General features: G+C 44.5%; 1 protein-coding gene across 1 annotated transcript in view; it reads left to right on the top strand.

The window, feature by feature from the left end:
- Positions 1 to 23,106, top strand: part of wdr7 (WD repeat domain 7) — a 142,562-nt gene that overhangs the window by 106,658 nt on the left and 12,798 nt on the right. The window contains exons 25-28 of the mRNA XM_079256537.1: positions 13,183 to 13,300; positions 13,465 to 13,614; positions 13,703 to 13,785; positions 15,647 to 15,746. Of these exons, the coding sequence (XP_079112663.1) occupies positions 13,183 to 13,300; positions 13,465 to 13,614; positions 13,703 to 13,785; positions 15,647 to 15,746 (451 nt within the window). The remainder of the gene's footprint in view (positions 1 to 13,182; positions 13,301 to 13,464; positions 13,615 to 13,702; positions 13,786 to 15,646; positions 15,747 to 23,106) is intronic.

Below are 23,106 nucleotides of genomic sequence, written 5' to 3'. Positions count from 1 at the left end.
GGAGCTGCTGGGAAACCTCCAGCTTCCTGCCACCCTGAATATGAATCAGCAAGACACAAAATGGTTTGTTTGGTTTAATTTATCAAAAGGTTTGTTTGCACATTGATGAAGAGTTACAGTGTTTTGGCTCCAGCTGAGGACCAACTGATTGGTTGGTTATTGTGTTGTCCTGCTTTGCTGCTTCAGACACGTACGAACACATCCATACGCCGCAGCATGATGGAGCCGACACAGTGAGTTATGGATGCTGGGCTATAATCACATTTCAGGACATTATGATGATGTAGCGATGTCTGTCTTGCTCAGACATGAGGCTGTTGGTCTTCTTTGTGCTTGTTTGTATAAAACAAGATATTTTAGGTTCTTAAAACCTCGCTTGTAGAGAAAGAGTGGGCAGATTGTTTCAGTTTCCTACTTCCTGGATGATTACCAGTTTACTTTTTCTGAAATAAAATGTGAGTTTCGATGATCCACAAACCAGTCTGTGGTGCAGACAGGGCTGGTTTTAGTCCAGTAAGCTTAGGGTTGGGGTTAGGGTGACTGAGCTTATAGCTTTTCAAACTTTCCCCACATTTAGGGAGGTGAGATCACGAGATAAAACGTAATATTCCCAGTTGAACCTCAATGGCAGAAGACTGTGTTGGATGGCAGAGTTTAATCCTTCATCCACTTCACCGGATTCGCCCGTTCAACTGCTTGTCAACACAAATCAGCCAATCAGATGGCAGCAACTTGGTACAATCAGGCGCATTGACGGTAGCCTTTTTGATGTGAATCCAAGTCCGTTTGCTTGGAAAGTCGCTTCGTTTGGGGAAATGTGTAAATCTAGAAACAAATTCTGATTCTGTTCCAAACGGACCAAATACAGAAAGTGGACTTGGTTTGGCACATCGTAGGTAAACATAACTAAAACATGCACGTGTGTGGGATGAGGGACGGTTCTGGATGGCAGAAATATCTCATGTTTAGAAGTGGAAGGATTTGGTGAAAGTTCTAATAGAAATCAGATCCACCAGACCACTAGGATCCGATCCACCCAGACCACTAGGATCCGATCCACCCAGACCGCTTGGATCAGATCCACCCAGACCGCTTGGATCAGATCCACCCAGACCACTAGGATCAGATCCACCCAGACCGCTTGGATCAGATCCACCAGACCACTAGGATCAGATCCACCCAGACCACTAGGATCCGATCCACCCAGACCACTAGGATCAGATCCACCAGACTGCTAGGATCTGATCCACCAAACCACTAGGATCCGATCCACCCAGACCACTAGGATCAGATCCACCCAGACCACTAGGATCAGATCCACCAGACCACTAGGATCTGATCCACCAGACCACTAGGATCTGATCCACCTGACCACTAGGATCTGATCCACCTGACCACTAGGATCTGATCCACCTGACCACTAGGATCTGATCCACCCAGACCACTAGGATCTGATCCACCTGACCACTAGGATCTGATCCACCTGACCACTAGGATCTGATCCACCCAGACCACTAGGATCTGACCACCCAGACCACTAGGATCTGACCACCCAGACCACTAGGATCTGACCACCCAGACCGCTAGGATCTGACCACCCAGACCACTAGGATCAGATCCACCCAGACCACTAGGATCTGACCACCCAGACCACTAGGATCTGACCACCCAGACCACTAGGATCAGATCCACCCAGACCACTAGGATCTGACCACCCAGACCACTAGGATCAGATCCACCCAGACCGCTAGGATCTGACTACCCAGACCACTAGGATCTGACTACCCAGACCACTAGGATCAGATCCACCCAGACCACTAGGATCAGATCCACCCAGACCACTAGGATCAGATCCACCCAGACCGCTAGGATCTGACTACCCAGACCACTAGGATCTGACTACCCAGACCACTAGGATCTAACCACCCAGACCACTAGGATCTAACCACCCAGACCGCTTGGATCAGATCCACCCAGACCACTAGGATCTGACCACCCAGACCACTAGGATCTGACCACCCAGACCACTAGGATCTGATCCACCAAACCACTAGGATCTGATCCACCAGACCACTAGGATCAGATCCACCCAGACCACTAGGATCCGATCCACCCAGACCACTAGGATCAGATCCGCCAGACTGCTAGGATCTGATCCACCAAACCACTAGGATCCGATCCACCCAGACCACTAGGATCAGATCCACCCAGACCACTAGGATCAGATCCACCAGACCACTAGGATCTGATCCACCAGACCACTAGGATCTGATCCACCTGACCACTAGGATCTGATCCACCTGACCACTAGGATCTGATCCACCTGACCACTAGGATCTGATCCACCCAGACCACTAGGATCTGACCACACAGACCACTAGGATCTGACCACACAGACCACTAGGATCTGACCACCCAGACCACTAGGATCTGACCACCCAGACCGCTAGGATCTGACCACCCAGACCACTAGGATCAGATCCACCCAGACCACTAGGATCTGACCACCCAGACCACTAGGATCTGACCACCCAGACCACTAGGATCTGACCACCCAGACCACTAGGATCTGACCACCCAGACCACTAGGATCAGATCCACCCAGACCGCTAGGATCTGACTACCCAGACCACTAGGATCTGACTACCCAGACCACTAGGATCAGATCCACCCAGACCACTAGGATCAGATCCACCCAGACCACTAGGATCAGATCCACCCAGACCGCTAGGATCTGACTACCCAGACCACTAGGATCTGACTACCCAGACCACTAGGATCTAACCACCCAGACCACTAGGATCAGATCCACCCAGACCACTAGGATCAGATCCACCCAGACCACTAGGATCAGATCCACCCAGACCACTAGGATCAGATCCACCCAGACCGCTAGGATCTGACTACCCAGACCACTAGGATCAGATCCACCAGACCAGTATGATCAGATCCACCAGACTGCTAGGATCTGACCACCCAGACCACTAGGATCTGACCACCCAGACCACTAGGATCTGATCCACCAGACCACTAGGATCTGATCCACCAGACCACTAGGATCAGATCCACCCAGACCACTAGGATCCGATCCACCCAGACCACTAGGATCTGACCACCCAGACCACTAGGATCTGATCCACCAAACCACTAGGATCTGATCCACCAGACCACTAGGATCAGATCCACCCAGACCACTAGGATCCGATCCACCCAGACCACTAGGATCAGATCCACCAGACTGCTAGGATCTGATCCACCAAACCACTAGGATCCGATCCACCCAGACCACTAGGATCTGATCCACCCAGACCACTAGGATCAGATCCACCAGACCACTAGGATCTGATCCACCTGACCACTAGGATCTGATCCACCCAGACCACTAGGATCTGATCCACCCAGACCACTAGGATCTGACCACACAGACCACTAGGATCTGACCACCCAGACCACTAGGATCTGACCACCCAGACCGCTAGGATCTGACCACCCAGACCGCTAGGATCTGACCACCCAGACCACTAGGATCAGATCCACCCAGACCACTAGGATCTGACCACCCAGACCACTAGGATCTGACCACCCAGACCACTAGGATCAGATCCACCCAGACCACTAGGATCAGATCCACCCAGACCACTAGGATCTGACCACCCAGACCGCTAGGATCAGATCCACCCAGACCGCTAGGATCTGACTACCCAGACCACTAGGATCTGACTACCCAGACCACTAGGATCAGATCCACCCAGACCACTAGGATCAGATCCACCCAGACCACTAGGATCAGATCCACCCAGACCGCTAGGATCTGACTACCCAGACCACTAGGATCTGACTACCCAGACCACTAGGATCTAACCACCCAGACCACTAGGATCTAACCACCCAGACCACTAGGATCAGATCCACCCAGACCACTAGGATCAGATCCACCCAGACCACTAGGATCAGATCCACCCAGACCGCTAGGATCTGACCACCCAGACCGCTAGGATCTGACCACCCAGACCGCTAGGATCTGACTACCCAGACCACTAGGATCTGACTACCCAGACCACTAGGATCTGACTACCCAGACCACTAGGATCAGATCCACCCAGACCGCTAGGATCAGATCCACCCAGACCGCTAGGATCAGATCCACCCAGACCACTAGGATCTGACCACCCAGACCACTAGGATCTGACCACCCAGACCACTAGGATCAGATCCACCCAGACCGCTAGGATCTGACCACCCAGACCGCTAGGATCTGACCACCCAGACCACTAGGATCCGATCCACCCAGACCGCTAGGATCTGACTACCCAGACCACTAGGATCAGATCCACCAGACCAGTATGATCAGATCCACCAGACTGCTAGGATCTGATCCACCAGACTGCTAGGATCAGATCCACCAGACCGCTAGGATCAGATCCACCAGACCGCTAGGATCAGATCCACCAGACCGCTAGGATCAGATCCACCAGACCACTAGGATCAGATCCACATTGATGGAGTTTTCCAGAAATACTCGTTCTGCTGCGTTTTCTCATGTTTGGAACGAAAGTCTTCGTGTTTCTTGCTGCTGAAATCCAACAGGCCAACATGAGATGATCACATTAAGACTGAAACTCAAGCTGGGCCAGTCTGGTTAAATGAGTACAGATATGTCTGCTGTTGCTCTGTGTGTGTGTGTGTGTGTGTGTGTGTGTGTGTGTATGTGTGTGTGTGTGTGTGTGTGTGTGTGTGTGTGTGTGTGTGTGTGTGTGTGTGTGTGTGTGTGTGTGAAAAGAGAAAATACAATGAAATTGTAGTTGGATGCATTTTTATTGGAACAGGGAGTGAAGGGAAGTTTAACAGAAGGAAATTAGATGAAACAAAAGATGAAGGTTACAAGACGTTGCATCATTATCTGTTTAAAATAAAACAGAAGCAGGGATGGATTCTTCCGCTTTCCTTCCACCTTAACACACTCTGTCGCAGTGTATTCCTCCTTGCCTTTCCCAGCGGTTTGCTGCTTCTCCTGACGGACCAGCAGGATCACTTGTGTGTTTTAGGTTTCTTCGTTGGAACAGTTTATACTAATGCAACTATCTATCAGAGCTGTTTTACAAGTCAGAAACACGAGCTGGTAGCATGACGTAAAGTTTTACTGGGAGTCAGATAAGTTTTTCTGTTTTTCTTGAGGCTGCGTTAATCGAGACAAAGTTGCTTAATTTTATAAACAGTAAATGTGTGTTTGATCATCTTAAAGAGGATTTCATATGAGGAAAAGCAAGTGTAAACCCCACATTGGATTTTCTATGATCTCTTACTGCTGCATGTTGCATAGACAAAGCAAAGAAGAATTAGAGATCCGCCATTACGTTTCTGAAATAATTTATCTTAAAGTTTTGTAATATGTATACAAAGCCAAACTGGGTCGATCATGTTCTGGCAGTTATGTGAAACAGTAATCGAAAAACAACACATGCAGCTGATTTTATTATAATTTGTATGCACAGTTTTCAGATTTATCCAAAACTGGGTATCAAGTTCTGGATTTTAAAATACGTGAAATTTTCTGGTTCCTCTCCTCGTATCAGTGTATTTACTCCCTACATGAAAAATTTAAATAGGGTTGACGTCGGGAAACAGGGAAAAATATGGTACTTTCCCGGCCAAAACGGGATACTTTACAGCTGTGTAAGAGTTAAAATTGTAAGAATATAAAGGCATTTGTTAAAATGCGATGCCTGCAAATCACAAAAGTGGTAACTTTGACCCAAAATGGCCGACTTTTAGTTGGCTTTAAGCTTTGGCTTCAAAGGATTGTTTGTCTCATTATGTTTTAAACATTGTGAGTTTATTTATGCTGCAGTTTTGGGATTTCTCCAAAGGTGGCGCCGTTTACAGAGTTTTGCTACAACTGTACAAAACTTTTTTTGCGACTCATTGTTCTTGCCTTCATTTAGGATGAAAAAACAACCCAGTAGCCAGACCATCATTCTGCTGCTATAATGCCTAAGAAGACAAGTGAAAATATCAATAAAAATAATTTTTTTTACTTGAAGAAAAAAAAACCCCCCAAGATTTCCATCAATTTTAAAATCCAGATATTTGATTTTTTTCAAGTCGATTTCCCACCCCTAACAGACTAGATCTAAAATCACACAAAAGACATAAAGCATGAGTGGTTATTTTAGCATGAAAACCAAAATAATATTTAACAAATCATTTTCATAACCGAGAAGGCAAATATAGCTAGTTTATTTATTTCTTAAACTGCAAGTTTAGCAAACATATGGTTGGAACAGTTTGCATGAAAATGCTGCTATTTTTCTGCCATTATTTAACAAAACAATCAGTTCTCATCATAAGATGCATCATAGATCAGATCCAGAATCACATCAAGAGTTGGGCATACCAACATATCAGTCCTCGTACTGGATCTCAGTGCTGCATTGGACACAGTCCACCATAACATCTTCCTAGACCTGCTAAAAAAAAACTGGGTAGGACTCGATGGCTCTGCATTAGTTGGTTTGAGTCCTGTATAAAAGACAGGGATTACTTTATGTCTATAAGTAACTACATGTCTGAGCCAACTGAAATAACCTGTGGGGTTCCCCAAGGCTCCACTTTGGGGCCCATGCTGTTCAACATCTGCATGCTCAAATGATGAAAAACAACAAGATATGTTACCATAGATACGCTGATGACACATAAGTCTACATAACCATCTCACCAGGAGACTACAGTCCGATCCAAACTCTGATCAGACGCATTGATCAGATTAAAAACTGGATTTGGCAGAACTTCCTTCAGTTAAATGAAGACAAAACTGAAGTAGATAAAAGTTAGCTATCAGCCAGTTAACCACCAGCAGGAAAGAGGTTGGTAGGGTTTTGTTTTTTTTTTTTTACTTGCCAGTCATTTTTATATTTTATGTTGTACGGTTGTTCTCATAGCTCTGGTTTTACTGGTTTGTCAACACCGTTTAAAAACTTGTTGGCTGCCTTTTGTTGTTGATACCCGTCCACCAGACTTATATTAAATAAATTAAATGTACTATAACTGGTAAAGGGTGATTCAAGGTTTTACCAGCTATGTTTTATAGACAGTGTTTTACTATTGTATTTCTCAGTTTAGGTTTAGTAATCCCCATCCTACCAGTAGGGGGGCTGCGGCCCCCCCAGTACTGCTGTTTCCTGCTTCCCTGTAGAAGTGTTTCTCTTTCGTTGCATTCTGACTGAAATGCGAGCACTTCTGAAAACAAGCCGGTGACGGGCAAATTCCAAACTTTTATCCATGACCATGTATAATTGATCACTCGATGTCTGCAGGTGTGTATTCTTGCTTCCAGGTGCTGTTTATGTAAACAGCACAAGGGCTAATCAATGACACACCCGATAATCACATCGGCGCATTACAATCCTCACAAAAAGAATATCATCACACACACTCCCCCTCTCGCTCATAATCTGCATCAGAGCAGAGTTGAACCCACTACTGCATGCACATAACACACATACACACACACACACACACTTTGTGTGTGTGTGTGTGTGTGTGTGTACCTCCATGCACCTGACCTGGAGTGAGACTTCTTTCTTTTTCTGTTTGATGCACCATGCTACTCGTCAATACCCTCCTTGCTGAACGGGGTGTGTATGTGTGGTAATCCCTTTTCAGTGGGCAGAGATTTGAAAAAGCTCCGTGTGGAAAACACACACACACGTTAGTGAAAACACACACATCTAACAGCGTGTGTTTGGGATGTATATGTGTCTTTCTCCCACCTGCAACTCTGTTTTTATTGCAGCTGTTCTCAGAGGTCGTTTCAGACGTGCACGTTAGCTTGAGCCAACGTTTCCCTTCATCTTGTGTCAAATAATCACATATGTAAATATCGTCATACATGTTCATAATTCACATATGACACATGACACGTTTTCTGTTTAGTTTAATTGTGTTTATAGTGTAAATCAATGAATCCCAACCGAGGTCCTCGAGGCTCACTGTGCTGCAGGTGTAGATGTTTCCCTGCTGCAACTTCAATAGAATAGAATAGAGGGATCCCTGACAAACTCTGCACAAGTCTGCTGATAAAAGTTAAACGTCTAATCTTTTTTATCATTAATGTGGAGACAAACCGCTGTTTTGCAGGTAAAGAAGAGGTCATGTGACCTCTCGGTGTTTGTTGTGTTCCTCTAGTCTAAAGCCTGAGGCCAGGCAGGCTGAGCATGCGAGTCCCTCCTGTGCAGCCAGGAGTGGACAAACAGACGCTCCTCCACTGAATAAACCATGTTGTGTGGCTGAAAGGCCTCCCACAAAGAGGGAGGTGAAGAGCAGAGTCAACATCAGCTCGTATTTTCTCACATGGAAAGCTGCTGAAGGCCATCGAAGCTGCCCTCGATCTTGATCTTTGGTTCTACCTGTCAGACAGCCGGCGTTACCTAACTAACATTTGGAAATTCTTAGTCTATTTTTAATAAATAACTCAGCTGTAAGTGGCTGCATCTGCAGGAATCGAACCAGAGCATCAGCATCAGTCACTGCATCTCTTTCTGTCTGCTGAGAGACTGGATGGATTTAATGTTACAGAAAAATAACAGAAGTTAATGATTATTCAGTAAACAATGAAAGTTATCCATAAAGTGGAAGAAATCCAGCGGTTTTGTTCAGGTTTTCTCCTTAATTTACAACATGGAAAAACGCCGTTGTTTACTGTCGCAGTAGAACTACACACACGTCGGCTTTTCTCACAGAAAAGTGGAAAAAACTTTTCAGAAAACTGGAGGACTTTGACTTTCCTCCGTCGTCTTCATCTGATCAGAAAACTGCAACATCATGGAGATAAATGCATGTTTTCTATGCAAGTGTGTGTCAGCATAAGATTCTGTAGCCGTTGCTCATCTTACAGCGATAAATGCAACAGTCGGCTCTGGGTTTGTTGTTCCTTCCTGCTTGTTGGAAGCTGCATTTGCTCTGCAGAGGCGAAGGATTGTGTTGGGAGACTGTCGATCATGTAGGGATACATACTGCTTGTCTGCTGGTGATCTCCACGGTTCAGCAAGCAATGATCAGAAAACCTGGCGCAGATCCATTTGGATCAGGAATTGCTTTTATTTAACAATCAGAAAAAATAAAGTTCAAAAACTCTGCAGGGTCATTATCAGCCAGTGCACTGGTAAATAATTTAGTTTCTCAATAAGACAGTTAATTATCTGGGTATGAAATAACTGAGAAAGCCGCCAGACAGTCTGTAAAACAGCCAATCAGCATCCAAGTGTCCTGGTTGCTTATTGAGCTGTTCTGCTTTGTCATTAATTTGCCTCTTAGAAAAAGAGAGCTGTGAAATGTTGATTCACATTGTTCCTGTCAGACATTAGACAATGCACCTGAATCCGTGTCAGGATATACAAACACCTGCAGACCATAACACGACAGCAAACAGCCAACAGCAACTACAGATGGTTGTTAGGTTGTGTTTTGCAGGATGATACCAAGAAAAACAAGTAAACTCTGGCAGCTTGTTGAGTCTGAGGTATTTAGGCTACAATGCTAAGGAGGAAAGACATCTGCAGTGCTCTTAGATTAGTTCTTCATGATACAGTGAGATGGTATTTTTCAGTCATTCCTTCAACAGGTGTGTTCACATCAGGATCGTCCGCTAGACTCAGTCCGGTTGGGGACTCGGTTCAGTTGTAGGGGGGTGTTTCCATGGGGACCGAGATGAGACGCCTGTAGTTAAGAGCTAACTGAGCTAACCTGGAGATAACAGGAGCTACCCAGCTAACGGAGGTAAGCGGGCTAAAGCTAAGTCACGTTGTTAACCGGCAAAAAACCACGGTTGTTCTACGTTCTTCTGACTTGAAGCAGGATATCGGGTACCTGTCAATCAAAAGGACACGCCCCTAAATATGCCGAATTTCGAGATTAAATTACTTTTAAATGGGCGAGTTAGAAAAAAATTCACTCCCCCCACAGTTGTCATGTAAACCTGACCTATTAAACCTAAAATGGATTTTTGAACCAGGCTGTAAACGTGTTTATTCCTGCTGTGAAGTTGGTCTTTTTAACATGGGAGTCTATGGGGATTTGCTCTGTTTTGCAGCCCCTAGTGGATGGAGGGGGAACTGCAGGTTTAAGCACTTCCACATCGGCTTTACTTTTAACCGCCGGAGGTTGCTGCTTGGTGTTAACCTGCATTGTCGGGACGGCTGGTCCATCTTGCCAACTTTAACCAGATGGTATTAACCGGTCAAAGAAGACAGCTGACATATTTTACCAATCTAACCCTAAAGCAACGAGTTTGTCAAACTGCAGTTGATGGATTGGTGGAAAGAATTAACACCTCCTGAGTGACTAGACAACAAGAACAAAGCGGGAAAACCACGTGATTTAGATATAAAGTGGATTTATTGTGGTTTAAAATGAAGAAGAAAGAACGCAAAGCGCTGGACGTCCACCTTTCTCCTCTGCTGTCACATTCTTATTTATCATTGTTCAGGGAAGGAAACGCACCGCCACACCGTCCTGTAATCACACCACTGATCCATCTGTTACTATCTGGCCAGGTCTCAGGAAGCGAGCCAGAGATCAGGATTTCCAGACCCCTTGTTGGAAACGGGGCGTAAAAAACCTGGTCTTAAGACAGAAAGGGATTCAAGTGTTTGCTAAATCATTAGATGTGTTTAGTTTTTCCAACACTCCTTTTTGTTGAATAAATCAGTGAGATTATAGATGATTTACTTTACATCTCGATTGGAAAAACTTGAGAAAAGAAAAAGGCGAAGTTTTCTTTCATCGCTGTGCAAAGCGACCTGCAGTCGACGCCAAGTGCAGCACAGCAGTCAGCAAGCCAGTTCAGAAAGCAGTCAATAAGTCAGTCTGTAAGCCTGCCGGCGAACCAACCGCTTACCCCATCTGCACCCCACGGCAAGAACCCATCAGTCCCCGAGCAGCCAGCCAACCGTGCACCGTCCTGGTTTTCTTACAGCGGTGACTCTCATCATGTGACTGAGGTCATTCACTCCTCCCTCGCAGTCAGAAATCAATACTTCCAGTCTTGGCTGTGTCTGCATGTGTGTGTGACTCGGTATTGACTGGATAATGTCAGCGTGGTATCGGCTGTGAATGCAGTCATGTTGCCAGGTTCACACACGCTGAAGCCTGCAGTGGTTCCACACAAAGCAGCAGCAGATTATCAGCTGTTCGTCGCCGTCCAGCTGCAGTGAATTTAGCTTTAAAATCACTTTTTTTTTGGAAAAGATGTCTAAACCTTAATTCCTCTCGCTGATGATAATCCAGATTATTTCATGTAGTGAATGTTGGTCCTTGACCTCGCTGTAATTAGCGCCCTGCGTTTCCGCTGCATTACATCAACGCCGTGACTGTTTCCAATTACAGCCGCCGCTCTAAATGAAGCGACGCTTCTCAGGATTGCTGATATATTGCCAATATATTACCAGTATTAATTGCAGGATTTGTAGCTGTGATGTGTAATCAGAGGAGATGAATGGTGCAGCCTGGTTTTTCGTCCACACATCACCCCTCCTACCGCCGTTGTCACACACACACACACACATCGTGGCTCTTAGGGGTGTGTGGCCAGCTGTTAGGGTGTGTGTGTGTCTAATTCCTGTTGCATTGTGGGAGTCCATTATGCTGTCGCTTGGTGAATGGTTCCCATTGACTCGGCCTTGACATTATAAGCTGCCCACTAATCTCTTCACTCCATATATTAGTAAGACTCAATCTCTTTGCTGTTTTTCTGCGATTCATCTCCTTCTCTTCCTAAAGTGGCTCATTTAAATGTCCAGATCTCTTTAGTTCATTAAAACCTTAAGAGGAAACCTTTACATATTGTTTTTGGCTCCACTGATGTCCACCAGCTGCTAATAATGCATGCCATGCTTCACACACAAAATACAATAAAACAAACTAAATGCATTTTTGTGACAGGTATTTAAGGTTTCTTGGACCAAAATAATCATTAAAAAAAACCTTGTTTAGGATTTACAACATGTTGGGGAAAAAGAAAAAAAACTTGAACAATAAATATAGTTTTAGAATAAAATTTAAGATGTTTTTTTTTTCAACTACTTTTGTTAAAATTAATGTTGAAGATAATGTAATCTTTTAATTAATACCTTTAAACAATAAAAGTATCAAAAAACAAAAAATAAACTTAAACAGTTAAAATAAAATCCCTAAAAATATTTTCAAAAATATTTTTAAAATGAAAAATATTTTAACATTATTGAAATAATTTAGACTTAAATTGAAATAATAAATACATGAAGGTATTTGTTTTGTAAATATTTTTAAAATATCAATTTCAAACATTAAAAATAAATTCATTTTTAAATTAAATAATTTTAAAAGATTTTAAAAAAAAAAATTTTTTTTAAATGCTTTTGTATTTTAAATTTCGTAATTTCATTTTCACGTTTGGGGCCGTTTTTTCCTCAGTTAAATGTTATCTGTCCTCTTCTACACGTGCAAATCAGTGAAAATCCCAGTTTTCAGAGAAGATCAACTAATAGACTCAGTGGGTCCCAAAATGCATCGACTTGAACTTTTCTTGTTGTATTGAGACCAAGCAGCAACCTCCGGTGGTTAAAAGTGAAGCCAACGTGGAAGTGCCCAAAAATTGCAGTTCCCTCCACATCCACTTGGGGCACCAGAACAGAGCAAATCCCCATAGACTCCCATGTTAAAAAGACCAACTTCAGTTTCCAGCATGTTAACAGTGTGTTTCAGCTTTTGCCCGCCTACCTCTGTTAGCTGGTTAGCTCCTGTTAGCTCTGTTATCTCTTAGCTACAGGCAGGAGTTTAATAGATGTCACTCATCCACCCCCATGCTCACAACCCCCCCTCTCAGCTCCACCTCTTTACCTAGTTTTGCATTTTCTGGGAGAGACAACATGCATGACGCTGCCAACATGGCAATGGTAGGAACCGCCCAATGAGCTTTATTCAGTTGTTTAGGAACCTGCGCGTGACATCACGGAGGATTCGCCCATCTTCTATGTACAGTCTGGTCCGACTCAGAACATGACTTTACTGTATGATTGCACTTGATGAAAATGAAAAGAAATAATAAAAACAAGAGTTTTTTTCTTAAATAATTACCATTTAAAGATCGGACATTTATGTCATGTTTGCTAGAAGCCGTAAAAATATCTCTTTGTTTCTTCTCTACAGCATCAGCATGGGTTTGCCCCTCAACCCACCAGCAGATTCAGCTCGCTCCGCCCGTCATGCCCTCTCTCTCATTGCTACTGCCCGGCCACCGGCCTTCATCACCACCATTGCAAGAGAGGTAAGACTGATCCATCCAGTTTGCATCTGGATCATTCATTAAATCCCTTCTTTTCAATCCTAGAAACCATATTTAATGTTTTTCTTTATAATAAACCCTTTGGAAAGATGATGGTCCTCTCAACTGGTTCCACTGTGTTTGATGAGCGTATCTTTGTTTTCCAGGTTCATCGCTACAACGCAGCTCAGGCGAATTCTCAGTCCCAGCAAAATGTTCACACCACCACTCTGGCCAGGGCCAAGACGGAGATACTGCGAGTCATCGACATCCTGATTGAGAAGATGCCTGGAGATGTTGTCGATCTACTGGTTGAAGTACAACAAAATACGTTATTTTCATAAACAGCAACCATAATCAGAGCACACGACTAAGTTTCCATTAAAAACTCTGTATCTTCTTCAGGTGATGGACATCATCATGTACTGCATTGAAGGTTCTCTGGTGAAGAAGAAAGGACTGCAGGAGTGCTTCCCTGCTATTTGCAAGTAAGTGTGTGTGTCTGTGTGTGTGTATAAGGCCCCTCCAAGTACCTTTTCCTCAGTGTGGAATGAGCGGGGTGTGAAGAACAGAACCTTCTGACCATCTCAGACAGTAGCTGCGTTACCAATCACGCCTAGAATTGCTCAATAACTAAATTTCACAATAAAAAAAATGCAAATCGAAACACCTACATTGTTTAAAAAAAAAAAAAAAAAGTCAAATATCACTAAAAAGTTTTTATGCTCTCATAAGGTGGTTTTCCAGACGTTTTGAAATAGAAATATATTGCAAAAGTGTAATGGAAACTTTTTTTGCATTTAGATGTATCCGGACGTGACTCAGTGAGTTGTGACCAGTTCATTTCTGGTAAAGATGGCACGGTGTGGAACCAACAACAGCAAATTTCAGAGTTTTAGAAGAGAAAATGAGGGAGAAAAGCTTTAAAAAGACGTAGAAAATGTTACGCAGCAAGTAGAAAACCCCAAAATAACGCCACATCACTACCTTGCATAGACGCAGTTCTCATAAAATCTCATCAACTGGACGTGATTTTACGAGAACTGAGGCTAATGTGCTAAATACTTCAATGGAAACATCTGAAAATTCCACTTGTTTGTCAAAATTTACAAATATCGCTTTTATTTTGGGGGGAAAAAAAATCTAACAAAAATGCAGTTAGTTTCAGAGTTCAAATATCAACTCATGTATAAGCACCAATCCGGTCATCTGAAGAATAATTGTCCTAATAAAAGACTTGAATTGATGCCTTTTGATGCAACACATACCGATTTCATTACAATTATTTTTCATGGTAATTAAATCAAAGAAATGCAGCAATATAGAGTCTGGGTGGCACACAGTAAACAACAGAACAAGCAGGAAGCTAGCCTTGCAGCTACTGTAACAGCACGAGAGATTAACTCATCGGGTTTGAAGGCAGAGTTTGGAAACATTTTGGTTTTTATGGACATAAGAACAGACGAGACCTGTCCAAGACTTCCTGCATATGAAAGCTGTTTAAAGCCAAAGTAAATCCTCAGCCCAGTTAGAGGAGCAGGTTTCATGCTGTTCAAAGTGGAACTATTATGTGCATTTCAGGCTAATTTATTTTTACTTCTGAGCCCAGAAGGCTGGGATTGATGGAGTTATTGTCACAAATGGCTTTATTTACTTCAGATCGACCCTCTCCGGAGGCTGTCAGATCAGCCTGCGGGCAAAACGAGTGGATTGAGACTCTTCCGCATTAAGCCCCGCCTCCCGCCACTGCACTACATCGGGAGCGCGCACCGCACCTGCTTTCGCCGTCATTGTAACATCTCATAAACAGAAGGATTAGGCTCATATGAACTCAATAAAAAAACAAAATACAATGTCAACACATAGCATACAGCCCTACATGTTGGAACCTGAATCAGAGCCTGAAAACGAAGTGGAAAACAGCAACCCACAGCAACGAATGCAGCAGGATGTCTCTCTTTGGTAAACTCACCAGCCATCGTTGGGAATAACTTTATCCCACGTTTTCCACCCGCCTGATGTATTTGTACATGCCCTTGTTAACCAGTAGAAGGTAACCAATCACCGAACCTTATCCCCCGGGACGTCGAAAAAACTCTCTAAAACGACGCGTTTTTCGTCGCCATGGAAACCGAACGGACAGCGTGCTGGAACTCAAACTCAAACATGCGTTTAGGTGATAAAAAACAGTGCCGTTCACATGTCTGATGAGGATTCAACACTGTAACACTGTAGAAATCTCAGAAAACTCCAAATACCATAATAGCACCCCTTTAAGGTTTTAGGTTGTGCAGCATCTGTTTCAATGTGCTTGTGAATGAACTTGACCAACCGGTTAAAATCTTCTAGGTTCTACATGGTTGGCTACTGCGACCGAAGTCACCGCATCGCCGTTGGTGCTCGCCAGGGCTCCGTGGCCCTCTACGACGTTCGGACCGGAAAATGCCAGGTACGTATCCACGTTCACCAAGCCCCTCACCTGCTCGCTCCAGTCGTTCCTCCAGGGGTCTATCTCCACTCATCCCTTCTATTGTCATGTCTGTCCTTTCATCCATCCATCCACCAATCCATCATCAATCCATCCATCCATCCATCCATCCATCTATCCATCCATCCATCTATCAATCAATCCATCCTTCCTCCAATCCATCCATTCATCTGTCATCCACCAATCCATCCATCCATCCATCCATCCATCCATCCATCCATCCATCCAACAATCAATCCATCCTTCCACCAATCAATCCATCCATCCATCCATCCATCCATCCATCCATCCAACAATCAATCCATCCTTCCACCAATCAATCCATTCATCTGTCATCCACCAATCCATCCATCCATCCATCCATCCATCCATCCATCCATCCATCCATCCATCCATTAATCCATTTTCCCTCTGAATGAATCCTTCGGACCTCAGGTTTGTCGGTTTCCTGCTCACCTGTCCTGTCCGGTTTTTCTGTTCTTCCTGAATGAAAGCAGGAAATGAGCTGAGATGAAGGAGGAATGAAGGAAAGAGGAGGAGGAAAGAAAGAGAGGAGTAGAAACCTTTTCGCTCTTTGACTTTATCATGTCCACCTAATTGATTAATGATGAAGCAGTGAGTCTTAATCATGTTTCGGTCTTCGCCCACATTAGTTTCATCGTGTGTGAGGCGGTGTAGTTTATGTTTGTGAGCACTACTTGTCTTTGTGTGTATTTCTTGTGTGTGTGGTGGCAATTTGTGTGTATTGATCAGTAACCTGAGCAGTCTGGTGTGGTGGAGGGGGGTCATTTATATCTGATAACGGCGTGGCCCCTTTCACCCAGTTTGGTTTGATTGTGAGCGAGTGTGTGTGTGTGTTATGTGTTTATGTTCGCACATGATGCACTGATTAGCGTTTAACAGATAATGGACACGCGGGAACTGTGTGCTGCTGGGTAGCGGGAAGCTTTCAGCTTTATTAATAGAGTCCAGAATCCAGGAGTTTTATTAATTCTGCTTCTTCTTCGTACGTTAACGCAGACGTACCGGCAGGTTCGATGTCTCCATATGGACACAAAGAGGAAGATTTTAAGCTGCCATTGACCTGCCATTAAACATCCCACTCCAATGGTGGGAAAATCCGGTCCTCAAGAGCTGCAGTCCTACTAATGTTCCGAGTTTCAGAATGTGATGAACTAGTCTGTTAATTAAGTCTGTTGTGTGTCAACTGTGTTGCATCAGGGAAACATTTACGGGACCGTGGCCCTTGAGGACCAGAGTGGCCCACCACTGTCCTACTCAGCCAGAAAATTCGACATGTTGGTGTGTTAGGTAGTGTGTCCAAGGTTAAGAAGATCAGACGTAGACAGAATCAGCACTCCTGGGATTTCCTTACAGATGAACATTTTATTTTCCAAGAATGGTCCAGAGTACAATTTCAAAAATTTGTGGGCAATCAGTCACCAGTTTCACATCCTTTTCATGAGATCCGAAAACTGACTACTTACATACTCAATTAGACACACACTTGATTTGATTTAGCCTAAACCATTTCCCCATATCACTATCCCCAGCAAGCTTATTCTACACCAACATTAATAAACAAACCAAATTCCTAAACAAACAAAAATACACAAAGAAATACCAGTTCTAATACACTAATTCAAATAAGCCCACACTTAAAGAACCTACAAAAGAGAAAATCCTCCACTTGGTTTCTCCCAATCAACTAATCTAAGAAGTAACTCACACCTGCAATGAGGAAGTGTTGGGTTGGCCATTCCCCAACACCGATCCTGCAAGGTGGAGTTAAACAAAGAACAATGTAAAATGGTAACACAATGACAAATGCAACACAATGCAAACACTAACAACCCGGGATAGTAAGTGCAGCATGGTTACCTGGCAACAGAAATAACAGAATAAAGTTAAAGGGACAAACTTGAGAAAAGGTAAATGTTAGGGACAAGTGGTGAACAATTGCAGTCACATGGTAAACGATTTCCTTCAGAGCACAGTGGTCAGACTCCAGTCCTCGATGGCCGGTATCCTGTAGGTTTGTGTTGTCTCCATGCTCCAACACACTTGACTGAAATGAAGGAACAGTTTGACAAGAAGCTGTTGAATCCCGTTGCGTTTAGTACTTGAGAACTTGACACCACTGCCTTAGACGTTGCTGGGAACCAGACCCGACTGTGCAGACGGTTCATCACACTGGTTTGGATTGAAATATCTCAAACAAATGATTGAATGGAAGTACTACCTTAACCAGCTGGTGTACAAGGTTCACCTGTTCAGCTGCTTGTTAACACATGTGTCTAATCAGCCAATCACATGGCAGCAGCTTGAATCGTGTGGTCATGTAGACAGGACTGAGCATCAGGATCCAAACTGAGCATCAGCATGAGGAAGAAGAGGCTTTCCAACCATCTCCAGTGTTTCCAGAGAAGGTCTGAAGAAGAGAAAACATCCAGTAAGCAGCAGCTGTCTGGAGGTCAGAGGTCAGGCGTAGGACTGATATGACACAATATTTGATTGATTAATCAATTAATCAGAAGGCTTTTTGCCTTTTTCTGTGAAGATCTTGTGACTGCAATGCAACAGAGTAGCTGTAAAAGTTACGTATTTCTACAGTAAACTGCATGGATTTAACTTTCATGTGCAGCTGCGGCGCCTCAAACTGAAACGCAAACTAGCTGATCAGTCATGACATTATACACGTTTCGTATGACCATATACAAGTGGTTAAAGAACAAGACCGTGCTATATTCATATCTGTTTGTCGTGTTGAGCATCGTGACGGCAGAACGATGGTGTTGGGCGGAACGATGGTGTTGGGCGGAACGATGGTGTTGGGCTGAACGATGGTGTTGGGCGGAACGATGGTGTTGGGCGGAACGATGGTGTTGGGCGGAACGATGGTGTTGGGCGGAACGAGGGTGTTGGGCAGAACAAGGGTGTTGGGCTGAACGATGGTGTTGGGCTGAACGATGGTGTTGGGCAGAACGAGGGTGTTGGGCAGAACGAGGGTGTTGGGCAGAACGAGGGTGTTGGGCTGAACGAGGGTGTTGGGCTGAACGAGGGTGTTGGGCTGAACGAGGGTGTTGGGCAGAACGACGGTGTTGGGCTGAACGACGGTGTTGGGCAGAACGAGGGTGTTGGGCTGAACGAGGGTGTTGGGCTGAACGAGGGTGTTGGGCTGAACGAGGGTGTTGGGCTGAACGAGGGTGTTGGGCTGAACGACGGTGTTGGGCAGAACGAGGGTGTTGGGCTGAACGAGGGTGTTGGGCTGAACGAGGGTGTTGGGCTGAACGAGGGTGTTGGGCTGAACGAGGGTGTTGGGCGGAACGAGGGTGTTGGGCTGAACGAGGGTGTTGGGCGGAACGATGGTGTTGGGCTGAACGAGGGTGTTGGGCTGAACGAGGGTGTTGGGCGGAACGATGGTGTTGGGCTGAGCAGATTGACGGCCAGGAGGAGCCGTTTGGACACAAGGCCACCATTCTGTTAACGTTCGATTCTTTATTAATATGATTCATATCATCAACGTGGTTTAGTGGTTAGGACTGTGACCTCACAGCAAGAAGGTCGCTGGTTCGAGTGTCAAGCTGGGGTGAGAATTGAACAGTGACCTTTCTGTGGGGAGCTTGCATGTTCTCCCCGTGTATGTGTGGGTTCTCTCCAGGTTCTCCGGCTTCCTCCCACCATCCAAACACATGCATGTTTGGTTAATCGGTTACTGTAAAGTGTCCCTAGGAGTGTGTGTGGGTGTGCATGATACGTTTGTCTCTCTGTGTGGCCCAGTGATGGACTGGACTCCTGTCCAGGTTAACCAGCCTCTTGTCCGATGATTGCTGGGATAGACTCCAGCTTCCCGCCACTCTGAACTGGACTAACTGGTTCAGAAAATGTCTGATGACTGATCATCATCGTTACTTTCATCACTGAAAGATTTAATCGCTTCAGAACAGTCATGTTATTTATTTCTGATGTGAAACTTTGTTTTTGCTGAGAAATTATGAAATAAAATAACATGTATAGTTTTGTTGTGATACACAAAATACGCACGGAAACCGATCCGTGGCCCACAAACCGAGGTACTGTGGGTGTGTAAATACACACCATTCAGCATGAACAGTAAAATGCTTGGACAGGAAATACATAATTCGTCCAGGACACAGAATTAAACTATTCTAATATTTCTGCAGTTTCTCTGATTTACTGTTAGGTCAACTTTTAATGTTGTCTATTTCAGACTCAGAGGAATGTGACAGAAATGTTATTTTTGTTAAAAGTTTCAATTTGTTTATTCTCTAAACTAATTATTGATAAGTTCAGAATGTTTCCTAAAATGTTACCTGTCAGCCAATGTCCAAACAATGATTCCATCACCTCTTATGTGTCGAGCCAGTAAGATGGTGTGTAAATAACCCTTTCTGGATGAACATGAGCCGAGGAGACGGGCATAGCTGTCAAGTCTCCCGTTTTGGCCGGAAACTACCGTATTTTCTGTTTCCTGACGTCGTCCCGTATCTTTAATTTCTCGTAAATCTCCCGTATTTTAGAGAAAATGCGTTGATGTGAGGAGACGACCCGCCCCTGCGAAGAATAAACACACAGCAACAATATAATTTCATTTCCCACAAGAAAAGAACTGAGTTTCCTGTATTTTAAAACCCAGAACTTGACAGGTATGGCAGGAGTTATCTACATGTGTAAGTCCTGAGCTGGAAGTATTCGTAACGGATCAGAATACATCCTGCTTAGCTTTCCCACTGGAAGTAGTTTCAACACATTTATAGGAACTTTTAGCAGTTAAAACTACGAACTACCAAACACGAAGGTTTTACAAAACATGGCTGCATTGTTTTTATGATGATGGACGTTTATAAATGTGACGAAGTAAAGTTGGGAAACCACGCTGGACTTTGGAAAGGCAAGACCAACAGTTTGGTGGATGAAGAAGAAGAAATATGAAGCAGAAGCCCTGAGAGGCGAAGCTGAGCAAAGAGAAGAGTGTGTGAGGAGAGGACGGTCAGCTTTTGTTCGTAATCCACCTCAGTGTGGCCACGTGTGTGTGTGTGTGTGTGTGTGTGTGTGTGTGTGTGTGTGTGTGTGTGTGTGTGTGTGTGTGTGTGTGTGTGTGTGTGTGTGTGTGTGTGTGTGTGTGTGTGTGTGTGTGTGTGTGTGTCCAACCGTAGCTTGCAAGTCCTGCTTGACCATCTGCCACAGCTTTGATCAGCCTCCGTGAACAGCCTTTTGTCAGCTGCATCACTCTGTGTGTGTGTGTGTGTGTGTGTGTGTGTGTGTGTGTGTGTGTGTGTGTGTGTGTGTGTGTGTGTGTGTGTGTGTCTCCAGCTGCTTGCTCTGCTTTTTAACAGACTCAACTCAGGCTGTTAATTGAACACAAAGAAACGATGTGAAGGATCTTCCTCTCTCTGCATCTGTTTCTTTCTGTAGCGCTGAGACGTGTTCTTCCTCTGCACATCTCGCCAGCATAGCGAACCCAAACCTGGAGGATTTTCTCCTCATTTCAGTTAAATGTGGACATTTACCGTCCGTCCGTCCATCCATCCGTGGATGGATAGATGGATTCATGATTCATCTGTCTGTCCATCCATTCTTCCATCCATCCATCCATCCATCCATCCACCCATCCATCCATCCGTCCGTCCATCTGTCTGTCATCTGTTCGTCCATCCATCCATCCATCCATCCATCCATCTATCCATCCATCCATCCATTTGTCCATCCATTCGTCCGTCCATCCATTCATCCATCTATCCATCCATCCTTCTGTCCATCCATTCGTCCGTCCGTCTGTCCATCTGTCCGTTCCTCCAGCCATCCATCCTTCTGTCCATCCATCCATCCATCTATCTATCATCCATCCATTTGTCCATCCATTCGTCCGTCCATCCATCCATCCATCTATCCATCCGTTTGTCTGTCCATCCATTCGTCCGTCCCTCCGTCAATCCATCCTTCCATCCATACATTCATTCGTCCATCCATCCACCCATCCGTCCGTCCGTCCGTCCATCCAAACATCCGTACATACCTTCATCCATCCATCTATCTATCTATCCGCCCGTCCGACCATCCATCAATGCCTTTTCTTAACCGCTTCGTCCATTTCACCCTTGTGGGGAAGCTGGAGTCTATCCCAGCACTCATTGGGCGAGAGGCAGGTACACCTGGACAGGCCTCCAGTCCATCTGACAGCCACACAGAGACCAAACAACCACAAACACACACTTACTATTGGTACAGAACAAATCAATAGACTGTATTTGACGATGCTTCATGTGGTCGGTGAGTTTCAGACCAAAATACTACTGTTTACCTTTTCTGCCCCTTCCCAGTGAAAGTGACAACATGACGTTAAAACCAGATACATGATGTGGTTGTCAGGTGGGCTGGTCGTGAGATGGTTAATGCGGTTTTCAGTCTTTGTGGGGGTGGGGTTTAAAAGCCTGATAAAACAAATGTAATAGACTTGTAGGGATTATCCATTGATAAGTGTATTTCCTAACCCCCTTACCTTAATCCCACCCACCACATCAAAAAACTGGCTCCAAAAACTTTCCTCAAACCAAACAATCACCATTTTTTAACCCCAGCCATTGAACCAAGTCTTCATCCTTAAAAAAAGCTTTAAAAACCACTTTGTACCCGTTACCATCACAATCTGGTCTCCATAGTTACAGAAAATGCCCATAAGTTGATTTGCGTGATATATAAACACACAGACACACACAGTGCAGTCCTCTAGGGTCAGGTGTATTAAAGTGCAGAGCGCTGTAAATGGTTTCAGTGTGCTTCACTGCTCTCTGATAAGCTGATTGATTTGGTGGGCAGTCCACCGCGACACAAACACTCTCTGATCATAATATATATGAAGGCATCAATGTTTCATGCACATTCAACAGTTCTGCTGCGTGGTGTGTCTCTCCCACCACGACGTGGAGTTTTCTTTTGATTTTTGCTTCTGACACGTTGATGTCAAGACGATATTCAGATGTCTCGTATGTCTCAGGCGTGCATGTGGTTAAATGGTCTGACTGATCTTTAGCTTAATGGGCTGTACTATAACCACACCATCACCGCACCATAATTACCTCTGGCAAGGTGGAGGTCATGTATTTAGTGGTGTTGGCTTTGTCTGTTTGTCTTTTGGAAACAAAACTCATAAAGTTATGGACAGAATCTCAGAACTGGTACAAGTGATTAGATCTTTGGGGTGATCCAGATCCCTGGCTGGATCCAGGAATGTTTGAAAGGATTTGAGAGATGAGGATAGTTTTGCCATCAGAACTTCTAAAGTAATGTCCACAGAAACGTG

This window comes from Telmatherina bonti (genome assembly GCF_933228915.1).
Source record: "Telmatherina bonti genome assembly, chromosome: 17".
NCBI lineage: Eukaryota > Metazoa > Chordata > Actinopteri > Atheriniformes > Telmatherinidae > Telmatherina > Telmatherina bonti.
This window is presented reverse-complemented; position numbering and strand designations above follow the sequence as displayed.